Source organism: Ursus arctos, unplaced genomic scaffold (genome assembly GCF_023065955.2).
Source record: "Ursus arctos isolate Adak ecotype North America unplaced genomic scaffold, UrsArc2.0 scaffold_3, whole genome shotgun sequence".
NCBI classification, from domain to species: domain Eukaryota; kingdom Metazoa; phylum Chordata; class Mammalia; order Carnivora; family Ursidae; genus Ursus; species Ursus arctos.
This window is the reverse complement of record NW_026622985.1, coordinates 46,118,671-46,132,800: the sequence shown is the minus strand read 5'-3', so window position 1 is coordinate 46,132,800 and position 14,130 is coordinate 46,118,671. Positions and strand designations below refer to the sequence as shown.

At 39.3% G+C, this 14,130-nt stretch overlaps 1 protein-coding gene across 1 annotated transcript in view; it reads right to left on the bottom strand.

Moving 5' to 3' along the window:
• Nucleotides 1-14,130, bottom strand: part of LRRC72 (leucine rich repeat containing 72) — a 33,406-nt gene that overhangs the window by 12,781 nt on the left and 6,495 nt on the right. Inside the window, exons 4-5 of the mRNA XM_026514640.2 lie at nucleotides 4,756-4,837; nucleotides 3,534-3,644 (exon numbers count right to left, since the gene is read on the bottom strand). Coding sequence (XP_026370425.1) covers nucleotides 3,534-3,644; nucleotides 4,756-4,837 — 193 coding nt within the window. The remainder of the gene's footprint in view (nucleotides 1-3,533; nucleotides 3,645-4,755; nucleotides 4,838-14,130) is intronic.

Sequence of the window (14,130 nt, the reverse complement as noted above, 5' to 3'; positions counted from 1 at the left end):
CAGGTATCTAGTTGTACTTTCCAACAGTGGAGCTTAATGAAACAAAGAAAACATGAGAGAAATGAAGAGAGTAAAACTTTAGAAACAGGAGAATCTAAGTATTTTGTGGCTGGTGATGGAGGTGTTTTCCCCCACGTGCTGGCAAAGAGGAAGAGACTGAAGGTCAAGGAAAGTCACCAGCCAGGAAGTGGGTCCTGACTTAGAAAGACTTGGCAGAAAGGGAGGGAAGAGGAAAATGGAGCTGGAGAGGAAGGGTGGGGAAAGGTAGACCGCCTGGAGAGAAGAGGTGGGGCCCTCCTGACTCAGCCTGGAAGTCGGGAATTCCAGTTTCCAGGACCTCACACTCGGCAGCTGGGTTAGGCCTCCCTGAAGCTCCCAGCCCTGTGTCTCCTGGGCCATCTCTTGGCAATCCTCCTCATAAACGCCAATGGAGGGGAAAAGGCAGAAATGGATTAAAGGTTTCCCCTCCAGGCTATTTTCTCACCCTCTGAAGACCTTGTAATTGGAGTGGAATAATAACAAGACTTCAGCATTTTATACGGTTTTAGGGCTTGAAAGGGCAAAAATTTTAACACTTGAAAGTGCATGGATCTCTCATTTTAACTAATGAGCTGAATCTAATCTGTGATTGCAAATGAGGCTCATAGAAACTTAATGTGGGCACATTACTGCCCAAATACAATTAGTAGTCTAGTACTTGGGAACCTTTTTCCCATATAATATCTTTAACCAAAATGGGTCAAGTGTTCACAGTGTGCATACTTGCTACCAAAACTTTTCTAAAAATGCTTTTTTTGGGGGAAAGTGGACATAGCATTCTCTCCATTTCAAAAAATGATCTCACTACAAAGACTCTCAGTTGGAACCATTGTAGTTACGTAACTTGAATTATAATCACTTTGATTTTAAGTAGAGGTCACTTAAACTGTGGGGACAGGTAATGATAGAGACATTATACTACCAGGGGGCAGAACAGCCTTTCAGAGAACAGGAAAAGGCCCTCCTGTACTTCACCTCAGGGATGACACAATTCTATGCTCACACACACACGCTTAACAAGGGAGGCATGGACTGGATTTCAGACTCCAGTCACTCCCTGGGCCAGGCACCTTCGTTCAGGGCATAATTCTGTTGACTATGATAGGACGACCTTGACTGCTAACTTCCAAATCGTGTATTGTAAAATAAGTTTGCTTAAGTTAATTGACTTCTTATATTTAGCAAATCATCCAATTAGTTTCATCTCAAGCTCCTTCAGCTCTCTAAAAAATATTTAGGCTGAAAGTTATAAAACCATAAACCATGGGACTTCCATGTCCCCATGTATTAGAGTGTCACGTAGTGAATGCGTGATATTTACTGAATGAATGAATAAATGATAAATATTTATTAAACAAGTGAATGAATAAATGTGAAACAAAGAAACAAGGCATGCTTTTAAGTTTCGACCTTTCCCAGTAGTTTGGTTAAAGCTCAGAGACTTGCATTCCCACCATTCAAGAGGAAATCATTCTAATCACATCATAGGATTGCTGTGAAGATTTAAATGCGACTATAATAAGAAAGCATTTTCTCAACAGGAAAGACGTTCAAATATGTTGTTATAACGATTATTATTTCAAATGTCAGTTTTGTTGTTAAAATCCATTTACTACTTAGCAGACTTTCTAGACTGTGAGCATCTTAATCCATCATCTAATTTACATAATCCACAGCGACACCGTTTTTGTTTTTGTTGCTGCTTCAAAATAACATTAATGTCAAGAAGTCCTCTTTAAAAACATGTCTTACAGAGTTAGCCTAATATTTGAGGTGATCCTGAGAGCTAACTGGTATCCCGTTTTATGGAAAAATGAAGATAAGTGAGAATTCCAAATCTAGCGTAGTCAGTCTTTTAATCACAGAAGTGTTTGTTCAGCACACAGGGGCCAGGTAATTTCGGGGCACGGGCCAGTCCTGAGTCTTTCACAGACCTTTCACGTTTCAAAAATAAGCATGGTATTATTTGCACGTTAAAAGGTGTCTATGGTGGCAAGGCGGCCATGTTGCCAGCTCCAGGGGCCACCATGCTGTGTGTAGTCAATAGAAATGTGTCTCTTGGACCTGTGCTCTGAGGAGGACAAGATGGGAAGTAACCAGAGATGATGAAAACCCATTTAAATGGGGGCAAGCAGAGAAGGAAGGGTGGTGATAGGTACATAGTAACTAGTGAGTGGGTAAGCACGGTAATGGAGGGTGGATGGTCTTGACCAACTGTCCAGTTTCTGGCCTGAGTGGATGTGCTGAGGGGAGATGTGGGATGTGGGAATCAACTCAGATTATTGTATGTTTGTGAATATCTGCCTCCAACTTCTTTCCAAAGGGAAAATCAACGAAAAAAAAAAAAAAGCATGGAATTCCCATGAACTTGGTATAATTTTAATAGTTGGGTTTGAACAATCTATGTATAAGCACATGAGTCACTTCTCCTCACTACAGTAGATGTTACTGATTAGCACTGAGAGTATATGAAAACTATAATTACTCTGTGTATTGATCTGATCAGAACCTTCACCATCAACACCAGTTTGCACATATTCAAAACATTGTTTCAGGCAATTCTGAGAAATGAATAGAAAATGAATAGGAAAAAAACCACATCTATTTCATGACATTATATAAACAAGTCTCCTAACTCTAAACTTTGGAAACGCACTCATCTGAGTGTCTTTTCCCCTGGTACACCCAGAAACATTTATCCTCTGTTGCAATCGTGTACGGGTTGTTTACCCTTCAAGATTATAAGCTTATTGAGCAAGAACTGTGTATTATTTATTTTTCCAACCCATTTCACACTTTCTTCCACTACGTAGGTCACTTCCTTGCTGGGTGTGATTCAATATACATGAGTGAAAATTGCTGTTCACCCAGTGGAAAGCTTAAAAAAAACTTAATTTTTTTCTGTTGGTGTCAGCTTAACTAAAGTAATTCATATACCACATGATTCGCTCATTGTAAGTATACAATTCATGTTTTCTAGTATATTCGAAGAGTTGTGCAACCATCACTGCAGTCAACTGTAAAACATTTTCATCACCCCTAGAGGAACCCCCAAACCCCTTAATCTTTAGCTATGGCTCCCCGGTCCCCTCTGTCCCCCAATCCTGGACAAACAAGAATCTCTTTAAAAATACTTAGTGCTCAGTGTGGTTATCCCCATACGTGTGTCTCTTCTGGACATGTCATGTAGATGGAGTCATAGGGTGTGTGCTAAAACTTAGTTCTGAGATAAAACCGAACACACAGATTGAAACAGGTAAACTTTTTGTCCCTTTTGTCACTTCCCTTTGGTATGCCACGTCATCCCTCAAAACTTTTTTTCCACCTGTTATTCTTGCAAGAACATGTTTTAAAAGAGAATAAAATTAAATCTTGTTTTCGAGAATATTTAAATAGTTCGTTATAAACATTGGTCGATTTTGACTTAAAAAAGGAAACCTGTCCTGTGTTCTGACTACTTTAGCTGATGGCCGGATAGACAAACAAACGGGTACTTAGGATCTTCAGATTCGGCATCCCCTTCAATTCCTTCACTGTGGCGTCGATGTTGGTCAGCTCGTTGTGGTGCAGCAGGAGTAAGTACAACGAGGGCAGAGAGTGCAGGCCTGAAAGACATTTTTTTTACAAGATTTTAAGCATTTCTAATGCTAATTAAGCATGCGAACGAAACAAAGCAAAGAATACATTTCAGCTGGTACAAGGAGTCATTATTAATAATAATGTGATTTATCATTAAGAATACAACAAAGCACAAGAATTCGAATAATTGAGTGTGATGTGGACATGCAGAGCCAACCTCTTTCCATTGTTATTGTTTTGGTTTTTTCTGCAGCAATAATTTTTTTTGTTTGATTTCAGAAGGGTTATTTTCTTTACTCTTCTTTTTGTTGTGCTTTGTTTTGTCAGGGTTACTTAGATTCATAATGGCAATCAAAGGAAAGATCACTCATTTAGTTCAATACCTTCCCCCCAAATTGCTCAGCTTAATATTTTCTTTACACAACAGGAAGCCACATATTCATATCACTTTTGTTGATTCGAAATTTCACACAGTCCCACATTTTTCACAGAAATAAAAGTGGGTTGTGTCTTTACAATAGCTGCATCATAGTTGAATTGGCAAGATTTTCTTTCTCTCTGGTACATGGAATCATGGTGGATCTGAAAATTTATGACATTTTGACTCTACGACACATGATATTTTTTTAAAAAAATGTTTTGTGCTGTACTTCTTTGCATTTCATGATCCTGGTACATCATGTACTTTTTATACCTGACTTGAATTGTCAACTTAGGGATAGTTACGCATGTAAGATTAACTCAGAGTGAAAAGAGGAATTTGGCTGGTAAAAATGGCAGCCACTGAAACCATGAAGACCATTTATCAAGTTGTTATATTTATTAATGCTCCCAAGTATTGTTAAAATTTGCTTCCCTAATGCCCACTTTGTGTGCAGTGGAATGGAAGAATTTCTATTTTAAAAAAAGATTCTTTTACATTTTCAATAAGGCACAGGACAATATTACATTAAAACTAATCTGAAGCACATTTTTCAAAATGAAATGTACATACGAGCGTTTTTAAAAATGGGTTTCATCACATATTTTCAAAAGAAATGTTCAAATAGATTTTGGCATGCCATTAGCAGTACGATAGTTATCAGTTACTACTCAATTGAAAATCTATTCAATCAACAGAAAACATTTAAGACATACCTTCTAAGTCAAATATGGCATTGTTGTTTAGATATAGTTCTGTCAGACAATAGTTTCTAGTTAGAAATGTTATTCCCTGGAGCTGAAAATGAGAGTTCAAGAATAATATGCTTTTTATAGTAATTATATATATGTATATATATAAACAAATGTGTGTGTATATATATATTTATAAAATTATAATAAGATCATAGAAGTTTGATGTTTTCTATTATTATTTCTAACTATTTGGTCTGGGCTATGAGTTTCCATCTGGATTGTCTTTGAGGCCATTGTGATGAAAAGAATGTTTTCAGCTAATTGAAGACAAACCTCTCATCCTGTCTCTCCCAAACTTCTTGCATAATTTTCGATGCCTCCGTAATCTGGCCTAGCCCTTTTGCTCTAACCTTGTTTCTCAGAGTTCTGCCACCTGCAGTCTCATTGCATCTGGCCCCACGTACCCACTAACTCACCATCACACATTATTTAGTGATTAGTATGTGCCAAGGGCTTTCTCCTCAACACTGAAGCCATTTCTGCATCTGTGTATGAGTCATGCCTTCTCTTTGACCTGCATGACTTTTTTCCTGGTACATTTCTTATGATTCTTAAGAATCAGCCTTTGTCCAACAGGGCATACCAAAACATGCTTGAGGGGTGCCTAGGTAGCTCAGTTGGTTAAGCCCCCAGCTTAGGTCATGATCTCAGGATCCTGAGACCGGACTCAGGGCTTATACTCAGAGGGGAGTCTGCTTGAGATTCTCCCTCTCCTTCTGCCCCTCCCCTTGCTCACATGCATGTGCTCTCTCTCAAATAAATAAGATCTTTTTAAAAATGCCCCCCAAAGGGGTGCCTGGGTGGCTCAGTCGTTGAGTGTCTGCCTTCTGCTGGGGTCATGATCCTGGGGTCCTGGGATGGAGTCCGGCATCCGGCTCCCTGCTCAGGGGGGAGTCTGCTTCTCCCTCGCCTTCTGCCTGCTGCTCCCTCTGCTTGTGCTCGCGCTCTCTGTCTCAAATAAATAAATAAATAAATAAAATCTTAAAAAAAAAAAAAAAGGAACACCCCCCCCAAAACAAAAAATAAACAAGCCCCATGCTTGAGTGGGCCTCCAGAGATTTGTTGAAGCGGTCCTTTGATCTCCTTGCTCTCACTACTATCTTCTTGCTCTGTTTTGAGCCAGTTTTTATTTCTCTAAAACTTCCTCCTGCTGCAGCACTTTGAGTGGATGAACAGTCTCCTCTTCTCGCGCTCACCGTCCTTCTACAGAGGACTCTAAAGTGCATACACACCGGCTGCCGGCCCAGTGCTGACAGCGCACCCAGCCACAAGAGGCAAGGAAGGGCCAAGGCACAACCTCGTCCTGTGGCTTCACAGCTCACCTCCTTAAAAAGGCCTTTCTTGACAACATCTACACCCATGAACCTCCACTTTCTCAACCACTCCAGCACTTCATTTGCTTTGTACAGTGAATCAGTTGCTCACAGTTTTATGTCTTCATTAAGGAAAGGAACCGTATTTCTTCAGTATCTTACCCCCTCCCCCTCCCATTTTCCTAAGAGTATGGTGAAGTCACAGCTTTTTTTTTTTTGCTTAAGATTATGTTTATTTATTTGAGAGGGAGTGGGAGAGAGAGAGCAGGCATGAACGGGGAGAGGCAGAGGGAGAGGGAGAAGCAGGCTTCCCGCTGAGCAGGGAGCCCCACGCTGGACTCAATCCCAGGACCCTGGGATCATGACCTGGGCCGAAGGCAGACGCTTCACTGACCGAGGCACCCAGGTGCCCCTCACATCTTACTTTTAAGATTAGATTCGAAATTTAGTTCTATGAACTGTAAATAGTCAAAAGCAGTCTTGAAAATTCCTCAAATGAACCATTAAGTACTGTATACAAGAAATGAGGTATTCAACTCTAGATTGAGGGTCAGAAGTGACTGTTACTCTGCAGAGAGAACTCCGTTTTTTTAAAAAAATATTGACTCTATAACCTCGATAATATTTAACAATTTGTTTGAATTATGAGGATGGTAGAGCCATAGAGGTGGGGCAGATATCTTCTAAAAGCAGCAGGTAAGTTAAATAGGACTATCTTTCTACTTAATACAGGATCTATCAGGGAGAATATTCCCATTAAATAGTTATTGCCCAGGTGCTTTGTACTTTCTATCCAGAAATATACAGAGCTTTCTATACAGAAGTACATGCTCAAGATTATAAATTAGTTTCAGGTGTTTATTAAAGCTTATCATAGCAATTATTGTTGTCAGTTAAATAGAACTGCTTTGGCCTTCAATGGGTTGATTCAGGTAGATGCCAACGCATTTGATTTAGTGAGGATTTATTGCAAATTTTAGTCCTGAGACATAGCTCAGAAAAGCTATTTTAGATTTGTATGAGAAGTTTCAAAACTGATTTCTTCAATGAATTTTCTTTAATTTTATTGTTGTTTGCAACATGCGCAAATTATGAGGCTGTAAAGGGCACATGTCCTGCTCATCTCATCATTTCACAGATTCATCTGCACCCGATTATGTCAGCACCCGTGCGGGAGGACCACCACCAATTTCCCGCAGCTTTTCTTAAGTCATCAGAGGGACCATGTTCCTCCCAAGTAGGAGACCATGCAACACAAAGAGGGTGTGGGGTTCCCGGTGGGCTTCCTATCCCTTTCTCCTCTTCCTACTGGCCTCCTGACAGCAACTCATTGCCTTCCGTCCTTCCTTCCTCTCACCACTCCCTGATCGAATGATAGCCACACCTGACACAGGTATAGAAAACAAACCCCAGTGGAAATCATGACTTTTTCTCTTCTTTTCCAGTTGTCTGCCCGACTACATATCAACAGAACATTTCTAATTACTTAAGACTTTAATTTCTCTTGCATTACTTGTTAACACAAGAAGAATACTAATAAACTCAATAGTTTCATCTTGATTGTAGAATCATGGTTTTCTCAAGAGCATTAATATCTTTCGGGCCATAATTACTGGGATTTTAAGACTGCACTGTTTGTTGGGGTGAGATAGGTAGGCGAATGGAGTGGAAAGACATAAAGCACGTTCATGAGGACCCTGGAAGTTACTACAAGATTTTGTGCAGAGGACTGTGGCTGTCCAATTTTATTTTAGAAAGAAGATGGCAGGGAAGAAGATGGTTCAGAAGGGAGAGTAAGTATAATAGCAGGAGTTGAATGAGAAGGGGGTTACACTAATTCAGAAGAGTATATGGTGGCCCAGTGTAAAGTAATGGCAGTGGGAGAAGAAAAGTAGAGGGAATCGAGAGACAGTTCCAAGGTAGAATTCACAGGACTTAACAGATACTGCAATGTAGCAAGCTGTTGAAGTCAAGAACTAGGAATGAGAACTGGAAGACATGCTTATTGTTCTGACACTCAAGCCATTGTTAAAGTAAATGGTATATATATATAATATATATAGTGTTATAATTATCCATTTAGAAAAATCTACACTGTTCATTTTGAAGGATCACCATAAGATTTATATTGAATGTGATGTTTCACAAAACATTTATTCTAGTTCAGGGCTTGGCAAATAACAAGTGCTCAATAAACGAGAGCTATTATTACTTAACTATTATTTTTTAGAGAGAGAGAGAGCTGGGACTACTTCCATTTAATGTAAAGCACTTACAGGTAGCCACCGAGGTCCTAGTGGAGAAAAAAATATGCCAGCATGAATTCAAAATTAAGGAGGCATTCTTTTAGAACAGGGCTTCTCAAGCTCTATAACTATTGACAGGTAGGGCCAGATTATTCTTGGTTGGGTTTGGGACGGCTGTCCTGTGCATTGTACTATGTTTAACAGCAAATCTAGTCTCCCACTAGATGCCAGTAGCACACACACCCTCCACTTGGGGCAATCAAAAGTGTCTCCAGAGATTGCCATATGTCTCTGTAAGGGATAGATGGTGTGTGTGTGTGTGTGTGTGTGTGTGTGTGTGTGTGTGTGTGTGTGCAAAGTCACTTCTTGTTGGGAACAGCTGATTTAGAGTCAAGGGAAGAGGGGAGAGTCATATTGATTAAATGCTCGTTATCAGTTTGCCCTGCGTTAGATGGTTTCACAGACATTATCTAATATAATGCTTACAATAGCCCTGTGTTATTTGTTTTATCCCTTACTTACCTAGGAGCAAACTGGGCTCAGCGAAGTTAAACAACTTTCTCAAGGTAACAGAGCAAGGATTCAAATCCAAGTCTGTCTGATTCTCAAATCAAAAACTGGCATGTAGTACATCATAATTGGGTTCATTAAAATAGAGGAACCTCTATATAAAGTAACCAGAAGACATTAATTTGAACATACTTTGAAGTAATGGAAAATACTGTTAGAGTAATGGAAAATACTCCATAAATTGTTTTTCTACTATTTCAGCAATGTTTTTCACCAAAAATCATGCTTAAAATACATTAAAAAATATTTGGCATAAAAATGGAAAACAGCAGAAGACTAATCTCTGAACATGTACGTCTCGCAAAGTACTATACACATACTGAACCAACTAAAATTAAAGCTACTTGAAAAAAAGTAGCAATTCAAAAAAATTCTTTACAAATATTTAAAATAACACCTTAAAATTATTTAATTTTTCAAATGCTCTAAGCCGTTTTTAGAACAAGGTATATTAGGTAGTAAATGAATATATATATATATATATATATACACACACACCGAAACCTTCTTGAAGGAACCAACTAAAATTATATATATTGGCATATGGAATATTTTCCAATACTCAATCTAAATTTTCCATTGCTCAAACTACTAATATTTTCTTTTCAAAATATTTTCAAATTAATATCTTCTCGGTGGTATATGTATTATATATATATATATATATATATATATATATATATACTTATTTAATCTTTGCAACAAACTCGCAAGATATGAGTACCATTATTACCTTATTTTAAGGTTAAATCATAACTAGATATATAGTGTAGATATGTATGAATTTCACAACCATGCAGTGAAGCCTTATTTAGGTTATTTATGTTGATTTACTTTTTTTGAAGAGGTTTTAAATATTTGGCAAAATATGATTCTTTCAACAACGTTGACATAAAGGATAGAATTAATGTTGCCCTGAGGCAACAGAAACATGTAAGAGCCCAAATTATGTGGAATGCATGCTAGTTCATTTTATTCTTTAACAGCTCTTGTGCTCTACTATGGGATTTGTGCTGCTCTAAATTGTTTTTTAGAACAAAGTATGTTAGTATAAATGAATAAATAAATATATATATACACCTAAACCCTATTGAAGGAACCAACTAAAATTCCATGATGTATGTTGTAAAGCTACTTGGAAAAAAGTAGTAATTCAAAGAATTCTTGACAACTATTTAAAATAGCACATTAAAAGTAATTATTTCATTTTTTTAAATTGTGCCTTGCTAATTTTGTACATCAATGTTCCTTTCTAAAATATACAAATTCGTGCTATTTACCAAATTCTCAGTATGTACTGAATGCTTAGGAGATAGGAGGCGGTAACATATCTTAGTGGCAGTAACATATCTTAGTGGCGGTAACATATCTTAGTGGCGGTAACATATCTTAGTGCCATAGAAGAATGAGTCCAGGATCTTCCTTAAAGTGATATTGCTTATTTTAATCAGAGCATTCTCTGGTCAGTTAGTATGGAACACGTTATTATAAATAAGTATTTCAATTGTTTTTTAGATGATGAAGGTTATAAGCAATGACTTTGCCAGAAGAGGTATTTTTATTTGAATTTAGTTTGTAAAATGTGTCAACTGTTTGTTCTTTGCTACCTGACAGAAACTCAGATTCCATTTTGGACAGTTGCTTGGTGAAGCATTTTACAGGGTTTTCATCAAATGCTTCTTCTAATCTGAGCCAAATGAAAAATACGCAAGGACTGCTAGTTCTTCCAGAAATGAAAGAATACCAGCATTGTGGCACCAATATTTTGAGTTCATTACTGAATATCTGTAAAAGAAAATTTTTGAGGTGAGGAGCCCAAACACAAATAGATCAAATGGGTAGATCATTTGAAACTTTAGTGTTAAAGGCAAGTCACTCCACTTCTCTTGGAAGATTGGAAAGGATTGACCGTGGACCTAAAACTCCCTCGGTCGGGCTTGCTGGAAGATGAGACAGGAAGGGAGTCTTTAGAAGGCCTCAGTCAATGTGCATCTAAGAGCAGCTGCCTCCCCCTGATTCTGTGAGGGGAGCTGAGCAAAAGGTGATCCAGAAATGGAGGTGATGTAGGACCAGTGACTGACAATGCAGTACGAGAAGCAAGTAAGCCCTCAGAGAGCATCCAAAGGAGCCAGAGTCGCCTGAGCAAATCTAGCACAGCTGGGGCGTTGGAAGCAACTTGCACCTATTTTGTCTGCTAGTCCGGGGTCAGACCAGAGGCTCCAGTTTGATCACCCACTAGGTAATAATGTGGAGAAGGGCCTCCGCTCCTAGTGTGTTGGGTTCCAAATACATCAAACCATGTCCATTGCCTCCCTAGACTCTTGTTTTCTTGCAGTCCATTCCAGGCAATTTGCAAATGCCGTGCCCTCACCACGAGCACAGCTACTCCCTCTACCCTTAATTTTGTTATTAGAGCAGGTGCCGTCACATTTATTGTTATATATTCTATCAGTGGCCTAATGCAAGTACAGAACAAGCCGCATCAGATAGGAGGCTTTTGGCTCTGGGTAGCTTCTGAGCTCAGCTCAAACTGGCCCATTAATCAATGAGAAACTTTATTATCTCACATACCAAGAGGTCCAGAGGTTGTGAGAGCCTTACTGTTAGTATCGCAATGATTCTCTGGGCTGTGCTTTTCTCTAAATGTCATGTACATTCTCAAGCTGATGGGATGGTTCCTGCTTCATATCTGGGGAGGAAAACATCAGGGAAAGAGGGACCTCTCTTCTAGTCCTCTCTTTAGGAATGAGGAAACCTCTCACAAAAGCCTCCCCACAGATCCTATGTCTCTATTACCATAATTGGGTTATGTGCCCATTCATTGACTAAGCACTCACAAGGGATTACCCTGAATGGCTTAGACAATTTAGGATCCGCTCCCTAGAACTGGGGATGGGGCCACCTGCCTGAGTAAAAAGGAGACATATGTACCAAAACCTAAATCCAGATTCTGTTGGATAGGTAAAAGGAGAAAATGGACATTGAATGGACAACCAATAATATCCAGTACATACACCTCAACGAAATTTCTGATTGAATAAATGAATAAACAACAAAGATGGGTTTGTGCCTTCATTTTTTCCAAATAGAGGGTAGTTTAAGATATTCACTAGTGTAAGAACAATGCTGATCACAAACTCAGACCATTGTTAACAAAAGCTGCAGTTCTAAATATTTACATTCTTATGTCAATGTTAATAGTGTTTTTCACAAAACTTCTCCACATCATGTCTCTGCTGGTATAATGACTTCTTAGTGGTGATCCTAGTGCTGTCTGGATGTTAAAGAAAAGTAATCATCAAAATTTTACATATGAATTTTGGTGAAGTACTATCATAGCTAGTATGTTCATCAGAGTCTGGGATTCCGAAAAAGACTTTAATTTTTCATGGAGTGTGAATACTCAGGCAGCTTAGCAACCAATTACTGACCAATAGGAAAACTCACATGAGCTTATTTACTTCCCCAAGTAACACTTAAAACTTATTTTGGGTAGGATACCCTTTCAGCATTGTATGAACTAAATAAGTCTGTTATTGTAAAGAACAAAGTCAAGTGATGATGATATTGGAAATCATATAGGTAGTTTGTTGAACGGAAAGAGCCAAGCACAAGAAGAGAATTCAGCCTCTTGTTGCATTCTTTCCCCACCCACTGCCCTTCAGAAACAGAAGAAAGTGAAATAGTTGGCAGTGTATACAATCCCTTCCTATGTACAGAATGTGTCTGTAGCCAATTGTGTGAAAATTCCATGGCTGGAGATGGGATGGTGTTCACTACCAAAAGCCAAAAAATATTTTTAAAAATCCCTCATTATATCTCTCCCTTTAGACCCACTGCTGACCTTTGTACACGTTCTTTCCTTCAGAACTGAACCCCACAAGAGGCACACATGGAAAACAAAGATTAGTCAGTTCTGCCATGCTTTTGATGATTTCCATCTTCTTCTCATCAGAGGTCGCACACTGTGACCCGGGATAATTTCTGGCAGGGTGTTTAAAAGAGTTTTAAACTTCTGTGCCCTTAAGTGGTGCGTGCACTTTCCATTCCAGTTGCTAGTCGCCTGGGTCTTGAAGGTAATTGCGTTTGTTCTCCTAGAAATGATTTCAAGCTTATGAGACTTATGCCTATACTTAAATGAGAAGCACTTTCATTTTCCATTTCCCACTTAGTAGATTAAAAAAAAAAAAAAAGACCGAAACGCCATGTAATATTGCAATGATTTTATAAACATGGCTGCTTAGGGATTCAGCTCTGTGATTCTGGGCTACTGTTGACAAGCTGACTACTGCTGAAAACTGAAATGATTTCCTTTTGATCCGCTGGTGTTTCAAAGTCTAAATTCAAAATGTTCAGATTGGATCATCAATTCAAAAAGAATAAAAACACCAGCTGTTGGAACGTCAAATTTTTGAAAGTTGAGAATAAGCGACTGACTAGTTAACTCCAATGATTGACTGGGTTTGCATTTTAGTTCAGCCCTGCTCTTTGACATGGAGGGAACGTGGAGCCCCAGTCAGCCACCCACTATAGGGGAGGCGGTGGGAGGGCATCGCCTCCTGGATCCTCGCCTCTAAAAGAAGCTTTAAGGGCCATACTCCGTGACCTTGATGAGAGCTGCCTGCAGTTGGGGCCATGTTGGTTTAGTGTCTGGCAGTTCCTGAGAAAACTAGATCAGCTTGGGTAGCAGCTGGGAGGTAACCACCCCCCTAGCTTCTGACGGCAGGACAAAGGTGTGTGAGAGCTGGAAAGTGCGTGTCAGGCCACTGAAGGCATATTGATCTGGGGTACTTTACGAGGAATCCTGCCCAAGAGAGTAGTTTGTCACAGGCTGGGGACTGTTGGTTTAGGTACCACTGGGATGAAAGGGGAGGGGAAGTCAGGAGTGGCCAGTGAAGAGGAATTAGAGTTGAAAAACCCTACTTCTGAATAATCCATTAAGAGAAAAGAAGTTGACTTTGAACATCTGTTAGTACTGGATGATACAGATCAGATAAGAACTTTGTCTCTCTCTGTAGCCCTTCCCCCACACCTCCCCACTCCATATCAGCCCTGGGTAAGGCTGGGGAGAGGGAGAGGAGAGGAAAACAACCAGCTACAACTTCTGAGCTAATGAAAAGGCGGGTGGACACCTGTAGTCAACCCCAGCTGGACAAGGAAGGGGATGTAGGGAGATGTCTCATTTACAAATGAAGATTGAAAGTGGA